At 45.8% G+C, this 17892-nt stretch overlaps 1 protein-coding gene across 2 annotated transcripts in view; it reads right to left on the reverse strand.

The window, feature by feature from the left end:
* The window catches only part of CERS6 (ceramide synthase 6), a 441738-nt gene that overhangs the window by 76841 nt on the left and 347005 nt on the right, over positions 1-17892 (reverse strand). For both annotated transcript variants that reach the window (XM_073647006.1, XM_073647005.1), the window contains exon 7: positions 2833-2961. In XM_073647006.1, the coding sequence (XP_073503107.1) occupies positions 2833-2961 (129 nt within the window). The remainder of the gene's footprint in view (positions 1-2832; positions 2962-17892) is intronic.

A 17892-nucleotide genomic window follows, 5' to 3' on the forward strand; every position in this document is an offset into this window, starting at 1 on the left:
ATTGAGTGATATATACTGGGACATCATCAGCAAATAGAGAGCACTTGTACTCGGTGCCTCCCACCTCAATCCACCTAATATTGGGGTTATGGCGAATTGATGAGAGCAGGTGCTCCGTCACTAGGATGTATAAGAGAGGGGACAGAGGACATCACTGCCTTGTCCCATTGGTGATTGTGAAAGGTGATGAAAATGTTCTGACGCACCCCCTGGGCCTTGGGACACCCGGAGCCGGACCCTTTTTGGTGGATGCTGGTGGTTGTAGTCTTCGTGGCGGCGACCCAGTTCCGTGGCTCAGGGCGGTCAAACCAGTGGCGGAACTATTTATGTGGTTTTCATGTTTAAATGTCCGACTACGCCACCCGTGGATTGCGGTCAGAGTGAACCGCCGCTACAGGGCAGACCACTGAGGCTGGTGTTGTGGGTGCAGCAGAGCGTAGCATAACTCCCCACGGGAGGAGTATAGCCTCAGGGCAGTGTATGCGGAGGATGGGGGTGATGGTGCAGGGCAGCAGCAGTAACGACACGGAGTCAGTGATGCAGTTCAGGGCCTTTACTCACAGTTCTTATTATCCAGACCACGTCTGCAGGTAACGGCTGCCCACGTCGTACTGTGCTCACCAGGTGAGGGGCTCAGACAACTCCCAGATAACTTTGGAGCACTTCACAGGACCCCCTTTGTGTGTCCTTTGTCTGGCCTTTCTTACCAACACTTCTGTCCGGCTGCCTCGGGCCTCCTCTTGGTAAACTTGGCGCCAGTTTCCCTGACCCTATGTGGTGCCTTCCTAGCGGGTGTAGCGAGGGGCTGCGCCACATAAAATGTCAGAGCCTCCGGTTTCTAGCTGAGGGTCGTTTCCTGCCTCCACTAGTTCGGGGACCGGTCTCCCCCTTTGGCCTGACCCCTCCACGCAGGTGGATTCGGGCGTGCGGTGGCGACTCGCCCGTCCGCACCCCTGGGATCCCTTCATTCCTCGTTCCTGGAGCCTTCTCCGCTCCTCTTCCTTCCTTCTCCCTCTTCCAGGCCTGGGCCTCTGTTACTAGGCCCGCCTCCGGAGCAGAGCTCATGCAGAGCCCCTGCTCCCTGCCACTTCTGCTCAGACTTCTCTGCACTGAACTAAGATGGTGCCCACCTTTTATACTCCCTTCTCAATGCACCCAGGAACTGCTTCCTCCCTGCTCCTGCACTACAGGGTTCCCCTTCCTCAGTGTTCCCTCCCCCCACTCCAGCCAGGGACAGGGACTGTCGTGCCCATCTCAGGGGCATATTGGTCGCCCTGCCCCATGGCAATGTGGTGTAATGCATGCAGGTGTCGGGTCCTGATCCACACTCCATCCTTACCTGAGAGTGAGATATCACACCTCTGGGTGAGGTGCAATACGTCTTTAGCAACCGAGCCCTCAGGGTGCTACAGTTCCATTTATCTTCAGCCTAGGTGACGTATTGCGATACAGGGCCGTGATTTTGGCTATAAAAGGGTCCCCTAGACCCCTACCCCAAGCTTTTTAAGAGAATCATATATGGCGTGCCAGGAGACTCTATGGAATGCTTTCTCAGCATCCAACGAGAGTATCTAATTACAAATTTTTAACTGCATCTAGCCCAGGAAATACTTTGTGCCTAGTAGCAGTGTCTGCTAGTAAGCGGATTATCCCGGCTGTTAAGCAAGCTGCACCACCTGTAGTTTAGACACTTAATTTTTTCAAAGGAAATGCTTCGGGACCATGGGATACTTAGTGAAGAGCATCAGGAGGCACCCCAAGGCATAGGGGCTGGGACTGGCAGTAGGATGCCTTGCGGTGGACAGCCGAGCTCGATCCTTATAAAAGCTTTTTAACTGCAGCAGCTTTAGTGGACGCTACTGGAGCTGGAATTACCGCGGCTGCTGGCATGAGAATTGCCCTCCAATAGATCCTTGTAAATGGATTTAAAGTGTATTCATTCAAATTAGAGAGACAATTTAAATTAAAAAGCTTAGAGCTGCCTCCACCACAGGGGGGCTCGCTCAACCCACCAGCGGACAGGCACCAGTATTGGGAGAGGGGGGCTGGCCGTCAGGGTTCACCGCGGCTCTGGCACAAACCCGGCGACACGGAGGTGGCACGGGCAGGAGCGGACTGGCCGTGTCGGCTTCTCACTTTTTGGATTTTAGAAGGGCATGACATGCCTATATCTGTGTCTCCCCCTCCTTTTACTCCTCCACCTCTTTTATTTTCGCATGACTATATGTACTTGTCACTTTTCCATGTGTTAGTTATGTCTTCTGAGCAGTTTGTCAGCTTTTGGACACCTTTGAAGGTGTTTTCTATGTGTTTCTATGTGTTTTTGTTTGCCTGCCATTGGTTTTAACGGTGTTCGAAGGTGTTCGACGAACAGTTCGACGAACAGTTCGGCGAACACACGGGTGTTCGACGAACCGAACCGAACTCGAACACTACGGGGGTGGCTCAACACTACTCAACACTATAGATTACTAATATAAAATGCCCAAAGCCTTCCTTAATATTGTTGGACTTAAACCACTTTTCGCCTGCTTTTGGTTTTATCATCACAGCTCTCTTGCAGACTGCAGCAGGTTTTCTACCAGGAATTTTAGCACTCTAATCTTTTTTTATCATGTTTCATTAATAGTTGGCACTATATCATTTTTTAGTAGGGAAATTCCTTGCATGACAATTTGTGGTGTCGAAAAGTATAATCCAAATCCATTAAGATTTCAACTTGTTACTATTTGTACAAATATTATCACCACAAAGCATAAAATTTTGAAGGTTGCAAAAGATATGAAATCTACAACCCCTGTTCCCATCTTACCGTAGAACCAAGAGTCTCACCTCTAGCAAAACATCCGCCATGTCATGAAGGCACATCACCAAGGTACCTACTCGTACCATGTTGTTGACATATGAGAATGTGATGAGGGATATAGTTGCAAGATGGTGAAGGAACATGATTCTGAAATCCTACAAGAGAACATAAAGGTTATATTGTAAAATAGGTGGCGAGATACAAATTAATTTCATCATAGATTTGATTTATTAATCATGATATTGTCTCCTTTCAACTTAAAAGGTAAAAACTTTCTGACTGGTGACCATTACCTCTCCTAAAAAATTGGATTAGAATTTGAACAACACTGAAGAAGTTTTGGTGGTCGCCTATTGTAGCTTGTATGAACAGCAAGATTAACGACTAGTTGTTGATCATTTCCCATAGTTGTTCATTGATTGATTTGTATAAAGAGCAGCCTAGATTCTGCTAATCCGCTCTGAAGGTTACTATCACAGTGAACCCATTATGTTTGCAATTGCCAATTATGCGGTTCCTTAATATATTCCTTAAACTGGAAAGTCGTCTACAAATTTGAGTTCATAAGACATGTACAAAAATGAAGTAAAGAAAGAATTCGACTTTTAGGACTCTCATATATTGGCCAAATTCTGCAAAGAGCATTCTTTACTTTAGAGGACCAAACATGTCCATGTAGTAAAGGGGTTGTCCACTACTGGACTATCCCTTATTAATGAGCCCCAGGGAGGTGAGAAAAAAAATTGTACTCATTTTCCAGTACATTGGGTCCAATGCCAATCTGCTGGGATCAACATCCGCAGGGGGCGACATGTTAGTGCTGCAGTCAATCAGCGGCCACTGCAGCATTCACATTTTGTGCACGTCTCAGATTATACATCAAAGTATCATTTACGTGTTACTCCATAATTAGAAATTAAACAAATATATATATATAGAAAAAATATATTAAGGCAGCACTCCAAATAGATTGAATTCTTCGAAAAAATGGACTTTATTGAGCTCAAACGACAACGTTTCGGTTCACAGAACCTTTCTCAAGCTTGAGGTGCTTGGAGTGCTGCCTTAATATATTTTTTCTATTAAGATGCAATTTGGACAGGTTGCTTGGAGGCCTGGCAACCACTGTGAGTATATGTGAAATGGTGCTGTTCCTATATATATATATATATATATATATATATATATATATATATATATATACAGTACAGACCAAAAGTTTGGACACACCTTCTCATTTAAAGATTTTTCTGTATTTTCATGACTATGAAAATTGTACATTCACACTGAAGGCATCAAAACTATGAATTAACACATGTGGAATTATATACTTAACAAAAAAGTGTGAAACAACTGAAAATATGTCTTATATTCTAGGTTCTTCAAAGTAGCCACCTTTTGCTTTGATGACTGCTTTGCACACTCTTGGCATTCTCTTGATGAGCTTCAAGAGGTAGTCACCGGAAATGGTTTTCACTTCACAGGTGTGCCCTGTCAGGTTTAATAAGTGGGATTTCTTGCCTTATAAATGGGGTTGGGACCATCAGTTGTGTTGTGCAGAAGTCAGGTGAATACACAGCTGATAGTCCTACTGAATAGACTGTTAGAATTTGTATTATGGCAAGAAAAAAGCAGCTAAGTAAAGAAAAACAAGTGGCCATCATTACTAAGAAATGAAGGTCAGTCAGTCCGAAAAATCAGGAAAACTTTGAAAGTGTACCCAAGTGCAGTTGCAAAAACCATCAAGCGCTACAAAGAAACTGGCTCACATGAGGACCGCCCCAGGAAAGGAAGACCAAGAGTCACCTCTGCTTCTGAGGATAAGTTTATCCGAGTCACCAGCCTCAGAAATCGCAGGTTAACAGCAGCTCAGATTAGAGACCAGGTCAATGCCACACAGAGTTCTAGCAGCAGACACATCTCTTCAACAACTGTTAAGAGGAGACTTTGTGCAGCAGGCCTTCATGGTAAAATAGCTGCTAGGAAACCACTAAGGACAGGAAACAAGCAGAAGAGACTTGTTTGGGCTAAAGAACATAAGGAATGGACATTAGACCAGTGGAAATCTGTGCTTTGGTCTGATGAGTAGTGTTGAGCCACCCCCGTAGTGTTCGAGTTCGGTTCGGTTCGTCGAACACCCGTGTGTTTGCCGAACTGTTCGTCGAACTGTTCGTCGAACACCTTCGAACACCGTTAAAACCAATGGCAGGCAAACAAAAACACATAGAAACACATAGAAAACACCTTCAAAGGTGTCCAAAAGCTGACAAACTGCTCAGAAGACACAACTAACACATGGAAAAGTGACAAGTACATATAGTCATGCGAAAAGAAAAGAGGTGGAGGAGTAAAAGGAGGGGGAGACACAGATATAGGCATGTCATGCCCTTCTAAAATCCAAAAAGTGAGAAGCCGAGACGGCCAGTCCGCTCCTGCCCGTGCCACCTCCGTGTCGCCGGGTTTGTGCCAGAGCCGCGGTGAACCCTGACGGCCAGCCCCCCTCTCCCAATACTGGTGCCTGTCCGCTGGTGGGTCGAGAGAGCCCCCCTGTGGTGGAGGCAGCTCTAAGCTTTTTAATTTAAATTGTCCCTCTAATTTGAATGAATACACTTTAAATCCATTTACAAGGATCTATTGGAGGGCAAGTCTCATGCCAGCAGCCGCGTAATTCCAGCTCCAGTAGCGTCCACTAAAGCTGCTGCAGTTAAAAAGCTTTTATAAGGATCGAGCTCGGCTGTCCACCGCAAGGCATCCTAGTGCCAGTCCCAGCCCCTATGCCTTGGGGTGCCTCCTGATGCTCTTCACTAAGTATCCCGTGGTCCCGAAGCATTTCCTTTGAAAAAATTAAGTGTCCAAACTACAGGTGGTGTAGCTTGCTTAACAGCCGGGATAATCCGCTGACTAGCAGACACTGCTACTAGGCACAAAGTATTTCCTGGGCTAGATGCAGTTAAAAATTTGTAAGTAGATACTCTCGTTGGATGCTGAGAAAGCATTCCATAGAGTCTCCTGGCACGCCATATATGATTCTCTTAAAAAGCTTGGGGTAGGGGTCTAGGGGACCCTTTTATAGCCAAAATCACGGCCCTGTATCACAATACGTCACCTAGGCTGAAGATAAATGGAACTGTAGCACCGAGGGCTCGGTTGCTACAGACGTATTGCACCTCACCCAGAGGTGTGATATCTCACTCTCAGATAAGGATGGAGTGTGGATCAGGACCCGACACCTGCATGCATTACACCACATTGCCGTGGGGCAGGGCGACCAATATGCCCCTGAGATGGGCACGACAGTCCCTGTCCCTGGCTGGAGTGGGGGGAGGGAACACTGAGGAAGGGGAACCCTGCAGTGCAGGAGCAGGGAGGAAGCAGTTCCTGGGTGCATTGAGAAGGGAGTATAAAAGGTGGGCACCATCTTAGTTCAGTGCAGAGAAGTCTGAGCAGAAGTGGCAGGGAGCAGGGGCTCTGCATGAGCTCTGCTCCGGAGGCGGGCCTAGTAACAGAGGCCCAGGCCTGGAAGAGGGAGAAGGAAGGAAGAGGAGCGGAGAAGGCTCCAGGAACGAGGAATGAAGGGATCCCAGGGGTGCGGACGGGCGAGTCGCCACCGCACGCCCGAATCCACCTGCGTGGAGGGGTCAGGCCAAAGGGGGAGACCGGTCCCCGAACTAGTGGAGGCAGGAAACGACCCTCAGCTAGAAACCGGAGGCTCTGACATTTTATGTGGCGCAGCCCCTTGCTCCACCCGCTAGGAAGGCACCACATAGGGTCAGGGAAACTGGCGCCAAGTTTACCAAGAGGAGGCCCGAGGCAGCCGGACAGAAGTGTTGGTAAGAAAGGCCAGACAAAGGACACACAAAGGGGGTCCTGTGAAGCGCTCCAAAGTTATCTGGGAGTTGTCTGAGCCCCTCACCTGGTGAGCACAGTACGACGTGGGCAGCCGTTACCTGCAGACGTGGTCTGGATAATAAGAACTGTGAGTAAAGGCCCTGAACTGCATCACTGACTCCGTGTCGTTACTGCTGCTGCCCTGCACCATCACCCCCATCCTCCGCATACACTGCCCTGAGGCTATACTCCTCCCGTGGGGAGTTATGCTACGCTCTGCTGCACCCACAACACCAGCCTTAGCGGTCTGCCCTGTAGCGGCGGTTCACTCTGACCGCAATCCACGGGTGGCGTAGTCGGACATTTAAACATCAAAACCACATAAATAGTTCCGCCACTGGTTTGACCGCCCTGAGCCACGGAACCGGATCGCCGCCACGAAGACTACAACCACCAGCATCCACCAAAAAGGGTCCGGCTCCGGGTGTCCCAAGGCCCAGGGGGTGCGTCAGAACATTTTCATCACCTTTCACAATCACCAATGGGTCAAGGCAGGGATGTCCTCTGTCCCCTCTCTTATACATCCTAGTGACGGAGCACCTGCTCTCATCAATTCGCCATAACCCCAATATTAGGTGGATTGAGGTGGGAGGCACCGAGTACAAGTGCTCTCTATTTGCTGATGATGTCCTAGTATATATCACTCAATCACATATATCCATCCCTGCTGTTATGGCTGAAATAGATCACTTTGTTACATGGTAAAATTTTAAAATCAATGCAGCGAAGTCTGAGGCCCTCGATGTCTCCCTCCCTAAATCCATATAGGATTCCATCCAGTCCAACTTTCCCTTTGCCTGGCCCTCACAGGGTATCAAATACTTAGGAATTCCTATTCATAGAGACCTCTCCCATCTATGTTATCTTAATTTTGGGCCCTTTATTGAACAATTCCATACAGACCACGGTTGGCAAGTTAGAACTGTGAGATTCACTACGTGAACCACTGGTGTTTTGTGGAAAAGCACATGTACACCGCGTTCCAAATTATTATGCAAAAAGTGTTTAGGAGTGATAAGGGAAGAATTTGTTTGTTTGTCAGTTAAACTCATTGATGGTGATGTGTGTCAGGGCTCTTTATATCACTGTAAGCAATTGCAGACACCTGTGCTAATTAGTTTGGCAGGTGTGTCCAATGAAAGGCAAGACTACTTAAGAAGGCTCTCTCACATTATTAAGCAGCCTACATTTTCTGCCAAAATGGGAAAGAAAAAGGATGTGTCGGCTGCTGAGAAGCAACAAATTGTGGAGTGTTTAGGTCAAGGCATGACTACAATCAACATTGTGCGATGATCAGGATGAAGTGTCTTGGCAATCAAGAAGTATGTAGCTGATTCACAGTACACACGTGTGCGTGCTGATAAGGGCAAATTGAGGACTCTTTCCTACAGGCAATTACGTCAGGTTGAAACAGCAGCGGCAAAAAAGCCTTGTCATAGCAGCAGACAAGTTTTTGAAGCTGCTTGTGCCTCCAACGTCCCCCGAACAACAAGATGCAGGGTCCTTCAGAGGTTTGCAGCTGTGCATATGCCATCCTGTCGACCTCCTCTATCCACTTCACACAAGCAGAAACGGCTCCAGTGGGCCAAACATTACATGAAGACTGATTTCAAAACTGTTTTGTTCACGGATGAGTGCCGTGCAGCGCTCGATGGTCCAGATGAATGGAGTGGAGGATGGCTGGTTGATGGACACCCCACGCAAACACGGCTACAGCGCCAACAAGGAGGAGGTGGAGTAATGTTTTGGGCTGGAATCATGGGGAGAGAGATTGTCGGCCCCTTTAGGATCCCTGAAGGCGCTAAAGATGAACTCCATAATGTATGTGGATTTTCTCAAACAGCACTTCCTGCCATGGTTCAAGAAGAAGAACCGTGTATTTCACAGCAAGATCATTTTTCTGCATGATAATGCACCATCTCATGCTGCACATAAAACATCTGCATCTCTGGCTGATATGGGCATAAAAGGGGACAAACTTATGGTGTGACCCCCATGCTCCCCTGACCTCTACCCCATTCAGAACCTTTGGAGCATCATTAAAAGGAGTGTCTATGATGGCGGGAGGCAGTTCACATCTAAGCAACAGCTCTGGGAGGGTATTCTGTCCTCATGCAAAACAATTGAAGCAGAAACCATCCAAAACCTGACAAATTCAATGGACGAGAGAGTTCAGAAGCTCCTTTTGAACAAGGAGTCCTATGTGAAAATGTAACATCACCTTACATTATTATAGATGGCCTAATAGGATCAGTGCTGCACACTGCTACAAAGCCCAAATTATTTTCCAGTCAAGATACAGATAAACATGATTAGTAATTTGAAAGCTTAAAAGGGTTGGTAGGGTGATTTTAACCAATCATCAAGCTTTTACTCTCCCCAGGATGACACAGGGGTAGAAAAGTCGTTTCGGATCCATGATTTGTTCATCTTTATGAACGTGAGTCTGTCTACATTATCAGTGGAGAGCCGCGTGCGCTTATCTGTCAGCACACCACCAGCAGCGCTGAACACACGTTCAGACAGAACGCTGGCTGCGGGGCATGACAAGATCTCCAAGGCGTAAGTGGCTAGCTCCGGCCATTTATCCAGATTGGAAGCCCAAAAAGAGCAAGGGTCCAGTGACACAGTCGTGGCTTCAATGTTTACTTGGAGATACTCCTGTACCATCGTCTCTAGGCGTTGACTATGTGTCAGACTTCTTGTCTCCTGTGGCCTTGCAAAGGATGGGCTAAAAAAGTGGTGAAATGATTCCGCAAAATTGATGTTACCAGCAGATACTGTGGTTCTGTTACGGTTTGAGTGCTGAACACTTGACGGTCCCACGGTTGGCAAGTTGGAACTGTGAGATTCACTACGTGCACCACTGGTATTTTGTGGAAAAGCACATGTAAGATTCTGCAACAGTCTCTGCTGATACTCCTGCATGCGTGCATCCCTTTCTATGGCAGGAATAATTTCTGCAAATTTACTTTTGTACCGGGGATCTAACAGTGTGGCAACCCAGTAGTCAGGATTATTTCTAATTCTCACAATTCGAGGGTCATGTTGCAGGTAGTGCAGCAAGAAGGCACTCATGTGTGTTGCGCATCCAGGAGCACCAAGTCCCTGTTGTGTTGGTGGCGAGGTAGCAATCATGCTTCCTTCCTCTGTCCTCTCCCCCCAACCTCGCACAACAGAAATGTGATCAAGGTCTCCCTCATCTGATGAGTCTTCCATCAGTTCGTCCTCCACTTCTTCCTGGGCTCCTGCACCTTCCTCACTAGTTTGGCTGCTACCATGCGCCCTGGTAAAATCATCTCCCCCACCCTCACATGCCTGCCGCCTTGGTGCTGCCGACCGTCTGGACCTTGCAGATGTTAGCCCTTCCGCATACAACTCCTCCTCCTCTACTTCCTCCACCTCCTCTTGTGCCACCACCTGACTCCGAATTCTGTTTAACATGTGCTCCAGCATGTAAATCACCGGAATAGTCATGCTGATAATGGCATCGTCAGCACTAAACATCTTCGTCGCCATTTCAAAACTGTGCAGAAGGGTGCATAGGTCCCTGATCTGAGACCACTCCTCCAGCGTGATTTGCCCCACCTCTGAATCTCGTTGGCCCAGGCTATACGTCAGAACGTATTGCACCAGGGCTTGTCGGTGCTGCCACAGTCGCTGCAACATGTGCAGAGTTGAATTCCACTGGGTAGGCACATCGCATTTTAGCCGGTGAAGTGGCAGGCCCAACGACTTCTGTAGAGATGTAAGTCGCTGAGCTGCGGGATGCGAACGGCGGAAGTGAGCACACAGCGACCGTGCCCTCTGCAGAAGGCCATCTAGTCTGGGATAGTGGGCTAAAAATTGCTGGACAACCAGGTTCAACACGTGAGCCATACAAGGCACGTGTGTGACATTGCCCCGGCGAAGGGCCGCACCCAGGTTTGCAGCATTGTCGCACACGGCCTTCCCTGGTTTCAGGTCCAGTGGAGACAACCATTCATGAAATTGGTTCTCCAGAGCTGACCACAACTCCTCAGCTGTGTGACTCACATTTCCCAGACATTTCAATGTAAAAACCGCCTGATGACGTTGAGCCCTACTGCCAGCATAGTAAGGAGGTGTGCAGGATCCCTTCTGCGCAGTTAGAAAGCTTGTGGCATGACCAGACAGGCTTTGGGTGCAGGTGGAAGACCGAGAGGAGGTTGAGGAGGCAGAAGCAGTGGAGGAAAAATGACATAAAGAGGATTGACGCACAACTCGTGGGGACGGCAAGACTTGGACAGCAGCCCCTTGTCCTGCTGTCACCATAGTTACCCAGTGCCCAGTCAGCGACATGTAACGCCCCTGTCCATGCCTACTCGTCCAAGTGTCTGTGGTGAAATGCACCCTGTCACACACAGAGTTTCTCAAAGAAGCGGTGATGTTGTGTGCGACATGCTGGTGGAGCGCAGGCACACCTTTCTTTGAGAAGTAGTGAAGACTGGGCATCTGGTACTGGGGCACTGCGACGGACATAAGGTCTCGAAAATCCTCTGTGTCCACCAGGCGGAAAGGCAGCATTTCTGTAGCCAAGAGCTTGCAGATGGTGAAATTCAACCTCTTAGCTTTCTCATGGCTAGGAGGAAATGGTCTTTTACTTGTCCACATCTGAGGGACCGAGGGCTGGCTATTGTGCTTAGACGGGGTTGATAAGGGTGTCCCCGGCAAACTGCCGGTCTGTGAGGAAGATGCAGGCGGACATGTTAGGTTGCCTTGATCCAAAGGTGGTGCTATCGATGTCGGACAGCGCTCAAGACTAGCTGGTGTTACCACCTCCAAAGAAAATGATGACCTGCCAATCACGCTGGCTGTTGCGGGTAAAGAGGTGGCAGGTCTGCGCCCCAAAACAGGTGTGACTGCTGTCCCCCCAGTCACAGAGGATGAAGAGGCCGCGGATGCACAAGATATGGCAGACGAAGGTTGGCCCGGCCGGCTAGACCGCATTGTAGCACACTGAGCTTCCCACTGCAACTTATGCTTCATGTCCATGTGCCGGTTCATGCATGAAGTACTCAAACTATGTATTTTTTGGCCTCTACTTAGCTTTTGCTGACAAATGTTACAGATAACACGAGTTGGGTCATCTTTATCGATCTGAAAAAATGCCCAGGCTATGCAAGGCTTAGCACCCATGCGACCTGAAGAGCCACCACGACTTGTGGTGAGAGGCAGAGTTGTGTTTGAGGATGCAGTTGTTGATGTGCTTCCAGTACTACGTCTCTGTCCAGGAAGGCGCAACCTGACCTCGTCGTCACTAGCATCTTCCTCAACCTCCTCTGCTGACCTCATCTCTTGGCTGACTGTGGGTTGACAGTAAGTGGGATCTCCGACCTCATCATCATCACCCTGTGCGTTATCACACCCGTCGTCCTCAGAGCCAACCTGTTCCTGCCCTGACAAAAAACTAAAGTTGTCGCTCCAATCAGGTATTTGAGTCTTATCATCGTCTTCCTCATTGTCTCCACCAACAGGAGTTACAGTTTGGGAATGAGGGTCTACATTATGGTCAGAACCTTCTGCGTCTGGTCCTGGATCCGACTCATAAAGATTCTGGGCATCAGTGCAGATCATTTCCTCGTCTGGATTCACAGAAGCGCTGGAGTCGACCTCTGATTCCCAGGCTATAGTATGAGTAAACAGCTCTGCAGACTCAACCATCTGTTCTACCTCATACTCAGACGGGCAGCTGGAGATTTGGGAGCTGTGAGGAAGCAAGTGCGATTTGGGTGACACCTTTGAGGACTGGAGTATTTGTGATGTTGAAGTTGATGTGGAGGAGAGCCCACTTAAAGGAGCACTTGATATTCGTTGAAGCACCTGCTGTTTTTGTGCCTCATCTGGAATTTGTAGCGATTGGCGTGGCCGTAAGAAAGGGATCTTATCACATTGTCCGCTAAAAGAAGTAGACATTTTAGTTTGGCTGGAAGATGGTCTTTCTTCTGCACCTACCCCACGGACACAACCTTTTTTCCCCTTCCCAACACGCCTATTCCCCTTTCCACCAGCAGCAGGCCTTTTTCCACTCATTTTGGTGTTTAACTAATTCACAACTCTGGAGTTGTTTGCACAAAAAAACAATGGATGGTAACCGAGCAGAGCTGAGTGGCCAAACTGTGGTATTAGGCCAAAACTATTGGCTGGGTTAGATGCAGAAAAAAATTATTTTTAATTTGCAACCTGATGGAGGTCAGTATAGATGGACTAATAGACCAAGTCCCACACACCGCTAGAAGCCCAAATATTTTTTCAGAGCTAGATGCAGAAAATTTTTTTATTCAATTTGCAACCTGATGGAGGTCAGTATAGATGGACTAATAGACCAAGTCCCACACACTGCTAGAAGCCCAAATATTTTTTCAGAGCTAGATGCAGAAAAAAATTATTTTTAATTTGCAACCTGATGGAGGTCAGTATAGATGGACTAATAGACCAAGTCCCACACACTGCTAGAAGCCCAAATATTTTTTCAGAGCTAGATGCAGAAAAAAATTATGTTTAATTTGCAACCTGTTGGAGGTCAGTATAGATGGACTAATAGAACAAGTCCCACACGCTGCTAGAAGCCCAAATATTTTTTCAGAGCTAAATGAAGAAAAAAATTATTTTTAATTTGCAACCTGATGGAGGTCAGTATAGATGGACTAATAGACCAAGTCCCACACACCGCTAGAAGCCCAAATATTTTTTCAGAGCTAGATGCAGAAATTTTTTTTATTCAATTTGCAACTTGATGGAGGTCAGTATAGATGGACTAATAGAACAAGTCCCACACGCTGCTAGAAGCCCAAATATTTTTTCAGAGCTAAATGAAGAAAAAAATTATTTTTAATTTGCAACCTGATGGAGGTCAGTATAGATGGACTAATAGACCAAGTCCCACACACCGCTAGAAGCCCAAATATTTTTTCAGAGCTAGATGCAGAAAAAAATTATATTCAATTTGCACCCTGCTGGAGGTCAGTATAGAAGGACTAATAGAACAAGTCCCACACACTGCTAGAAGCCCAAATATTTTTTCAGAGCTAAATGAAGAAAAAAATTATTTTTAATTTGCAACCTGATGGAGGTCAGTATAGATGGACTAATAGACCAAGTCCCACACACTGCTAGAAGCCCAAATATTTTTTCAGAGCTAGATGCAGAAAAAAATTATTTTTAATTTGCAACCTGATGGAGGTCAGTATAGATGGACTAATAGACCAAGTCCCACACACCGCTAGAAGCCCAAATATTTTTTCAGAGCTAGATGCAGAAAATTTTTTTATTCAATTTGCAACCTGATGGAGGTCAGTATAGATGGACTAATAGACCAAGTCCCACACACTGCTAGAAGCCCAAATATTTTTTCAGAGCTAGATGCAGAAAAAAATTATTTTTAATTTGCAACCTGATGGAGGTCAGTATAGATGGACTAATAGACCAAGTCCCACACACTGCTGGAAGCCCAAATATTTTTTCAGAGCTAGATGCAGAAAAAAAATATTTTTAATTTGCAACCTGTTGGAGGTCAGTATAGATGGACTAATAGAACAAGTCCCACACGCTGCTAGAAGCCCAAATATTTTTTCAGAGCTAAATGAAGAAAAAAATTATTTTTAATTTGCAACCTGATGGAGGTCAGTATAGATGGACTAATAGACCAAGTCCCACACACTGCTAGAAGCCCAAATATTTTTTCAGAGCAAGATGCAGAAAAAAATTATATTCAGTTTGCAACCTGATGGAGGTCAGTATAGATGGACTAATAGAATGATGCTATGCCCAAAAGATTTTACTTCACTAGGTGCAGTAAAAAAATTGGTATTCTATACACAGGTGGTATATCTTGCAACACAGATAGGCTACTCCACTGACTAACACACTCTGCAATAGGCCAAAAAGGATTAGCTTTGCTAGATTCAGCCAAATGCTGTGAAAAAAACTTGCACAGCACTGGCACAGACCTGCCTGGCAAAAACTGATAGGAACTGATGTAACCTAGTCCTGAAAAGGACTCCAATTACAATTAGTCTTTACTCCCACAATCTATCTATTTAAGAGCACAGACCTGCCTGATAAAAGTCGTAGGAAATGCTGTAACCTAGTCCTTAAAAGGACTGCAATCACAACTATTCCCTACTCCCAAGCTATCTGTATATTTGTGCGAAAATTGGCTTGAAATTAACAAGGTATAGCGCACACAGCAACAGCGGTGCCGTCTAACACGCAGCTGCAGCAGTGAGAAAATGGTGGCGACGGGGAAAATGGCTTGGTCTTATAGGGCAAGGACATGTGACATACACTGCCAATCACACATGCCCTTGCTTGTGTGAAAAAAGCACTTCGCTCCGTGTGTGCGCTGCTGATAGGCTGACAGATTGCACCTCCCCACTGCAAATGCGGGAAAGAGAAAAAAAAATGGAGATCTTCATTGTTCCTGCAGAGATCCATCCCCTGCCCCTCCCCCCACCCCGCTGTACACTCAAACTGCGTATTAACATTAATTTTCATCATTACTGAGAAAAAATCCAGTTATGATTTTGGTGCACGAACAGTTATCGAACATAACCTCGAACAGCCGAATTTTTCTCAAATTGTTCGTGTTCGCCGACCGGCTCGAACACCGCCCAAAACAGCTCGAATTTGAGATTGGCGAACAGTTCGAGTAGAACAACGCTCATCTCTACTGATGAGTCCAAATTTGAGATCTTTAGTTCCATCCACTGTATCTTTGTGCGATGCAGAAAAGGTGAACGGATGGACTCTACATGCCTGGTTCCCACCGTGAAGCATGGAGGAGGAGGTGTGATGGTGTGGGGGTGCTTTGCTGGTGACACTGTTGGGGATTTATTCAAAATTGAAGGCATACTGAACCAGCATGGTACCACAGCATCTTGCAGCGGCATGCTATTCCATCATGTTTGCGTTTAGTTGGACCATCATTTATTTTTCAACAGGACAATGACCCCAAACACTCCTCCAGGCTGTGTAAGGGACATTTGACCAAGAAGGAGAGTGATGGGGTGCTACGCCAGATGACCTGGCCTCCACAGTCACCAGACCTGAACCCAATCGAGATGGTTTGGGGTGAGCTGGACCGCAGAGTGAAGGCAAAAGGGCCAACAAGTGCTAAGCATCTCTGGGAACTCCTTCAAGATTGTTGGAAGACCATTTCCGGTGACTACCTCTTGAAGCTCATCAAGAGAATGCCAAGAGTGTGCAAAGCAGTCATGAAAGCAAAAGGTGGCTACTTTGAAGAACCTAGAATATAAGACATTTTTTCAGTTGTTTCACACTTTTTTGTTAAGTATATAATTCCACATGTGTTAATTCATAGTTTTGATGCCTTCAGTGTGAATATACAATTTTCATAGTCATGAAAATACAGAAAAATCTTTAAATGAGAAGGTGTGTCCAAACTTTTGGTCTGTACTGTATATATATCAGTAAATATTTTATTGAAGTTCCCAACGGTACAATAAAAATAAAAAAAATAAAGATAAAAAAAAAGTTCAAGTTGTTGCTACCAGATGGCAGAATACTATCAGGGAATGATAACAGGTATGTAAGTCAACATATATATATCTACAAAGTTAATTACAATGCAATTCTGAAAGATCTATAGAAATTTGGTGCAATGTAATGCACACAAATAATGCAACGTAATACACAAAATGAAATCAATAGTAGAGAGATAAAGATGCATTATAGTCAAACTTACCCAAGAATAAAAATAGAATGTGTGTCACCACATCGGCCTCCAACACAGACCCAGATGTACGTTTCGTTTCGAGCCTACTTCATTCGGGGGTCCACCCGAAATATCAATGCTGGAGCTAATTAACTTGTATCATGCCCCTGACAGACATTAAACTCAGCAGACGCAACACTGACTACTTAAAAGCAGCACTAGTTTGGGTGGCGAGTATGGCATTATTGTAATACTTTTCTCACCTCTCTGGACCCAATGGGCGACCCCTATAGACCGTCTATTTATATCAGAAAGAACTGTGTAATGCTTTGCTATCCCTGGAGTGGCAGGAACAATGAATACTTGCATCCAGAGATCCCATAGATTATTGCGGATAATTGGAGAGCCATGTAGTCTGACTCATTGTGGTCTGTTTAGCATCAGGGAATCCATGCAACAAATCAAAGCATTGTCTAAAGTGGACTAACCCTTAAAGTATTTAGATGTATGTTCTGTTTACAAAAATGAAGTAAAATACTGTTACATAATAAAACAAGTATATGCTTTGAAACAACGTTTTGCATAGGAATATTTCATGGTCAAAGACTTATTGATGTCTGATATTCATGGAAAATATTTCCTTTCCAAAATATATTAAAACTGTAACCAAGCAGAAAAATTCCATTCAGATAACCTTATAATGTCAGCCAAAATGACGTGAGGGCCGCCAATGCCAACTCAATCTGCAGCATCACAATGCCATAGATTATTTTTAGTCAGCCTGTCCCAATGTTTGACAACAGTTCTCTACTTTTCTTGTATAATCAAGATAAAAGGAAAAAAAAAAAAACAATCTTGTTACATATTTGTATACAAAACTGCAGAGAATAACATGTGAGAATTACAGAGCGTCATCCTTAGCCAAGCAGCAGCGATTTCGGAGAGAATAAATCATCTTGATCTGATTAAAGAACGTACAGCCAAGAACTCAAAATTTTGTTTTTGGCAAAAGATTGCACCTCCATGAATCCCACCACTCCTTTCTGCAATTTTTCCTCACTTTTTTAACCAGTCTTTTGCACATACTATAATACTAGGGTCACATGAGTGTATATTCTCTCCTCCGAGAGAATAGAGTCAATTATTTTCATCAGAGTGTGATCCAATTTTTTGTATGAGGAGAAGATGGAGAAAAAATAATTCTCTATCTTCCCAATTGTGTTAGTCCATAAACATCAGACTGCACTCAGATGTCATCCGAGTGCAGTTCAATGATTTTCATGCACTCACTGACTTGAATGGCCATGTGTGATCCAATAATCGGATCAAACTCGGGCATGCTACGACTCTTTCCTCGGACCGACTCTGACCGAGGCAAAAATCAGACATGTGAACGGCCCCATAGAATAACATTAGCCCGAGTGTGATCCGATGTTTTGTCGGATCGCACTCGGACCGAAAATAGGGTCATGTGCACGAGCCCTAACACTCACTTATGGGAATA

The sequence above is a fragment of the Phyllobates terribilis genome, unplaced genomic scaffold, assembly GCF_046119375.1.
Source record: "Phyllobates terribilis strain yellow unplaced genomic scaffold, ASM4611937v1 Scaffold_9__5_contigs__length_417890890, whole genome shotgun sequence".
NCBI lineage: Eukaryota > Metazoa > Chordata > Amphibia > Anura > Dendrobatidae > Phyllobates > Phyllobates terribilis.